This window comes from Calliphora vicina, chromosome 5, assembly GCF_958450345.1.
Source record: "Calliphora vicina chromosome 5, idCalVici1.1, whole genome shotgun sequence".
NCBI classification, from domain to species: domain Eukaryota; kingdom Metazoa; phylum Arthropoda; class Insecta; order Diptera; family Calliphoridae; genus Calliphora; species Calliphora vicina.
Window position 1 is genome coordinate 37,051,557 of NC_088784.1, and position 6,091 is coordinate 37,057,647.

At 31.2% G+C, this 6,091-nt stretch overlaps 1 protein-coding gene across 1 annotated transcript; it reads left to right on the forward strand.

The window, feature by feature from the left end:
* Positions 1–3,971: 3,971 nt before the first annotated feature.
* On the forward strand, positions 3,972–5,385 carry LOC135961180 (nose resistant to fluoxetine protein 6-like). The gene is made up of 3 exons (XM_065512675.1): positions 3,972–4,374; positions 4,437–5,250; positions 5,316–5,385. Exons 1-3 carry the CDS (start codon positions 3,987–3,989, stop codon positions 5,383–5,385), a joined length of 1,272 nt encoding a protein of 423 aa, XP_065368747.1. The 5' UTR covers positions 3,972–3,986.
* Positions 5,386–6,091: the final 706 nt, after the last annotated feature.

Sequence of the window (6,091 nt, forward strand, 5' to 3'; positions counted from 1 at the left end):
TTACAACATCTTCTATGTAATAGCTCGGCGCTATCCTCGCAGACTAGGATATCAAGAATGTGTCAAATATGGGTATAATATAAATAAATTATACATGTATTTAAAAGTATTACAATAGATTAAGGCAAGTACAAATTCGTCTTTCTCTCTCTCCATCAATAAATCGAATAAAACTTACATTTTCCCCTCACATAAGATGACAAGTGATCGGTCTAAACCGACATAAATTTTCTACATTAGTTTTCTCTATTCCCCCAGAGTTGTTGTTTGCTGTTGTTCAGTTGGTGGCATGTCAACTTCACATTTTTATCATCAACCAAACATGCCACAAATGTGTATGTTGGTTTGTATGCATCTCAGCTAGTTTGTATATAAAAGTTTTGTAATACTTTACGTATGATACCGCCGGAAAGAATGTGTGTGTGTGTCTGTCAGTCTATTTTTCTCGTTTACTTCATGCATGCATGCACGAGTGTGTGTCGCTGTTGTAAATGTCCTTTTTCGTTAAATACAATTTGAAACAGCGAATTCTGTTAGTAGCCACAAGAAAGAGTTGAATACATTCTGGTGTTTTATTTTGTAAAACCTTTAACGGTTTTTGTTTTAATTTCAATTGTTCGATTTTACATTTTGTTATATTTTTTTAATACTCAATATGCATATAGATTAGTTTGTTATCATAATATTTGTATCATTCACCTGATTTTTTAAACCACAAGTTGTAATTGAAAAAATCCAAATTAATATTGGAAAAATACAAATTGTAGTAAGGAAATCCAATTTAATATCATTTTTTTTGATTTCTCAATTCAATAAAAAAAATTGATTTCTTTGTTTCAACTTGTATATATTTTGCCTATATTAATTTGGATTTTTTAATTTCAATTGCTTTTTCTCTGAATTATAATTTCTAATTTTCCAATATTAATTTGGATTCCCATAATCAATCTGAAATGGTGTAGTTTATAAAATCAAGTAAAAAGTAAAACAAAAATAAAAAGTAAACGAGTATCTGTGAATGTATTTATGTAGTTCGAAATCTGTTAATGAATCACTGCTTTATGTGAGATTGCATTGAGCTACAGTGGCACAAATTAACTACACAATTCTGTTTCTTTATTTTTTTATATACAATTTAACGACATTTCCAGAATAGTTTAAAAAATTCATACTTATTTACACATGACCTTTCGGTATTTTTCCGAAAATGCAACCGTTTTATATTTTATTTTTGTGACAAGATTTTTAATTTATAAACTTTATTGTTGATTTTTATTAAATGGGAAGAATGTCAGTTTTATGTTATTCATTTATAATTAAAATTTATACAATATATAGTGGAATATTTGAGTTTTTGTTTTGTTTACGTACTATCCCTATGACATGTGTATATTAAGGCCACCAAAATGGTATAATCAGAGTTTCGTTTTTATTTTATTGTTATAGTTTTTGCAATATTATTAAATGTTTTAAACATTTTAAATGATGTTCGTATACCTGTGTGTTGGTTAAAATATGATTTCCGAATCCTCAGGCAACATAAGGATCGATTAGCCAAATAACCAACTCCTGAGATTGACACACGTAGGCTTTATGGGTCTCTTTGTGATAACTGGATAGAGAGGGTTATGAGGAAATTAATTTCCCTTCCCTTAGACTTTCTAATATTTGGTCTGCTATGGTCGGACAATGGCAAAGGAGGTGTTTCATTCTCTTCTTTATTAAATCTTGCAAAGGAATCATTATATGGAATGTTTGAGGAGCCGCAGAACAAAAGGTACTTTTTTGAATATTAAAAATGTTGGGAAATTTATTTTTTCTAGAAGATTTCAACCCAATTATTATAAAAATACCAAAAAATCAATTTGTAAACAAATTCGAACTGAAAAAAATTTTGTAAGTTAATGTCTGAGAGAATTCTTATTGTCAGAGTTATATTGTGGAATTATATGGGGATAATTTATGTGGAAGATCTTAACCCTGTAGCTTCCATCTTTAGGGCCCTTATTTCGAGAAAATCAAAAAAGTCCTTTCAAAAGGGACATTTGAGGATAAAAATATTCTACGAAAATATTTGCCGGAAAATTTCAGTGGGGCTCACCAAAGATACCGAAGTTGTAAATAAAGCTCATTACGCTTAATTAACAAAATTACAAGTCACCTCGAGTCTCGCATTTTTTTAAAAAAATCCAAGTATGTCCGACAGAGCTGAACTTTAAAATATAAATAGTAGAGTTCGTTTGTGATCAGGTCACTTCATTTGTTTTTCGGGTATCATCATTTTTCTGAAGGTTTCATTTATGAGATTTGCGCCTCCTGTTGTGGGTTTTTGGAGCTATTTTTAAGGATTCAAAAAACATCAATTGTATTAATTTTTTATGCAGAATCGACTGGTGAAATCATATTTGCAATATATTCTACCGTTTTTGCTCTACAGAAAAATGTTCTCAAAATTCGCGTCTTTAGTTGCTTTGAACCAACACAAGGGGTGAATTCAAAGCCATTATTTTTATTTAAACAAAAACCTTCAGAAAAATGATGATACCCGCAAATTAAATTTTTGAAATTATCTCTAATAAATAGTCCTTAAGATGATCTACAACAAGTAAGAGAGCTATATTCGGCTGTGCCGAATCTTATATACCATTCACCAAATTATACCTCAAAATACAAATTTTAATAATTTTTAGGTAAACAAAATTAATTTTTTTCCATTTTTTGGTAAAATTTTTTTTTCGAATTGTTATTTTAATTTTTTTTTTATAAATTTAAAAAAAAATTTTTTTTGTTTTAAACCGAAGATATCTGGGGTCTTCAGAAAATTGATTGCAACAGACAGACGGACATGGCTTAATCGACTCCGCTATCTATAAGGATCCAGGATATATATACTTTATATGGAAATTACAAACGGAATGACAAACGGACCTAGTCGCCCCGATAACTATCCAAACTTTTCTAATTTAAAGAAAAAAATTATGGTTGAGTAAAAAATTCTGAAAAGGTAAACCGCAGATCCTCGACGAAGCTCCATATTTGTATAACACATACAAAGTTATTTCACTAGCACTCGATAAATAACGTCACAGTAGGCACTTTTCTAAAAAAAACTCAGTTTTTGTAACACATTTTCCCCGTTTTAGGAATTTTGGTATTTGAAAATAAAACATTTTAAAAATTATAATTCCAATGATTTAAGGACATTTGGATCTACATTAAATAAAATTTGATAATTTTTTCATTGAAAATTGCTGTATTATAATTTTTAGTTTCTAAGGTAAATGACGTCCGAAAAATTCATAAAATTATTTCATTTCACTAAACTGTTAATCTTCAAGTCCTAAGGTTTTCACCAATACCAACTACTTATATTTTTTATATTTATTCATCAGGACCTCCACAAACATTGCTCATTTTGAACAATTTAAGAATTTTTTTTAAATATTCCATGCAGAATGTGTTTTGTAAAAAACGTAAAAATATGGCCATTTTTACATGTTTCAACTTTGGATGAGTTTAACTTTTTACAGGGCCTGTGTAACTGATAGTGTTGTTTTTATTGTATTCGAAATTTTATCGCAAATATAGATGATATTTAAAAAAAGTTGAGAACCTCCGTAGGCCCGACATATATAAAAAAATTAAAAAAAGATGGAGCAAAATAAAAAAAAAAATTAATCGAAAAATTAATTGTTTTGTCAAAAGTCCGCAGATATTATGTATATGGCATATAAAAATCATTGAACTTTGTGTTTACAAATTTAAACGCAGTGAAATATAATTTTTAATAAATTTTATTCTTTATGCTACTATTTATTGGGGGATTTTATTGAAAAAGTTACAAATATTACGTTACAGCAGATTTCAAGCACTTTTACTATTTTTTTCGACAACTCATTTTAAAATTACTCTTTAAATAAGTGTGCTAGCCTTCCCCGATTAACTTAATTTCGTGTTTTCTTTTTCAGTCTTGACAATTTTCGACCATGACAACGGTAAGATGGAAAATTTTATTTCCATTGCTGGCATTGGTCATTCTGAGTAGTGTGGAAATTTCCAGGGCAAATCGTAAAAATGTCAGCTACTATTTGTCAACAAATACAACACTACTCAGTCACTACTCCATATTGGACAATACAAATGACACCTTAAGCCACGGACAGGAGATCATAGTGGAGGATGTGGATGTAGAGGAGGAAGATGAAGTGGATTACAATTTAATATCACCCTCATATGAGACACATCTAGTCAAATCCTCAATTATATATGGTTTAGCCAAAACTGTTAATGCCAGCAGTGTCAATCAAGAATGTTACAGACATTTGAGAAATATTCAGAAGGGCATATTAAGAAAAGAACCGTGGGCCATGAAAGGTGAGTACATGAAAACAAATTTAAAATTATTTTTTTAATTTCTTTAAAATACTTTAATTTAGCGTTGGATGCTTCGGGTTCAAAACCGGCCGGTTTTGTATTTGGCCAAAATTTCTGGTTTGGCAGTCAAGAAGCCTGTGGTGCTGTTCGCCGCCCTGTGGGCATTACTTTGTCGGAGAATTTCCCTCGTGTTATGAAGTTGGGTATTATCAAGGAAATTGCCCCTTTCGATATGGACTATCGCGTGGTATACTTGCGTCATAACTCTCCCTGGCAAGTTGAGATCAAATTAATGTCTGAACAAATCATTCACATTGGTTTGTGTTTGCCTTCTTCCTGTGCCTCGCCTGAAATTCAACAACTGATTTACGACATACAACCCGAAGTGCTATACATGAAAGATTTAAAAATATCCGACAACTTTTTTGAAAGAGAAAGCTTCAAATTGATCAGTGTATTTGTGGCCTTTATTTTGGCCATGATCTTATTAGCTTCACATCTGAAGGCCAAGGCAAATGAGGTAGTTACTAAATTGGATAACATATCTCCTCTAGAAGAAAGCGATGCCTCTTCAAGTCAAAATATAGCTGATATTAATTTGTCGAATTATCCCCAATTACGTAACTTCATCATGTGTTTCGATGTCCAAGAGAATTGTACAAAAATCTTTTCCACCAAGGAGTCCAAACCCAGTGAAATACCCGTCATAAATGGTTTACGTTCGGTTTGTGCTCTATGGATTTTGGTGTTTCATGTGGTGTGGTACATGTATTTCACTGTAAATAATAAAACTTTCCTGATATCTTATGCTGAAAAAGTATTCTTTCAATATGTTAGTTCAGCTCCCGTATTGGTGGATGTATTTTTTACTGTGAGGTATGTCGGCAAATTGTTACGAAATATTTCAGCAGATATTTTAATATTTTATTCTTTCTTTTCAGTGGTTTCTTGCTAACTTATAACTTCTTAAGAAACACCGAAAAAATGGAGAATATGTTATGTTTGCTCTAAAATCAAAAAATTTTAAGAATAATTGTTGGGTGTATTTTTAAGTCATACACCCAACAATTATTCTTAAAATCTTTGGATTGCTTGGATGCTTGATTTTTTTTAAATTTTTAGTTTTTATTTTGAAACATTTATAAAATATAAATTTATTGAAAGAGTTGGCCATTGTTAGCAATGGACTTTTCCCATCTTTCTGGCAACATATGGATTCAGAAAGAAGAAAAGAACTGCTCATCTTTTGAGGCCATGAACGAATCAAGCCAATTTCGGATAGCCTGTTCCAAAGTGAAGCGTAACCCAGAGAGAGTGTTCTGCATCGATTGAAACAAATAGTAGTCGGACGGGGCATGGTCTGGACCAGAGATGCGCAGAAATAAATTCTCTCACCAATACACTTACTCTCACCAACACATTAAATTCTTTATTTTATTCAGTGCACATGAAAACACACAAATACATAAACTGAAAAAGAAAAAGTCATACACCAGTGCTCATGCGCATTCCTAGTTGTCTCGTTGAGTGGACAACAACTACTAAAATGTAAGAGCATAAGAATACGTGTGATTTGATTTTCCACAATTGTGGTATGGGCTGCGCATCATTGGTCTGTACTATAAAGCGGCTTAGGCAAAACTTCTTCTTTCTAAACAACCACTTATTTCTAAACAGGTATTGCAACATGTTGCCGAGCGTTTTAAAAATGTATAAT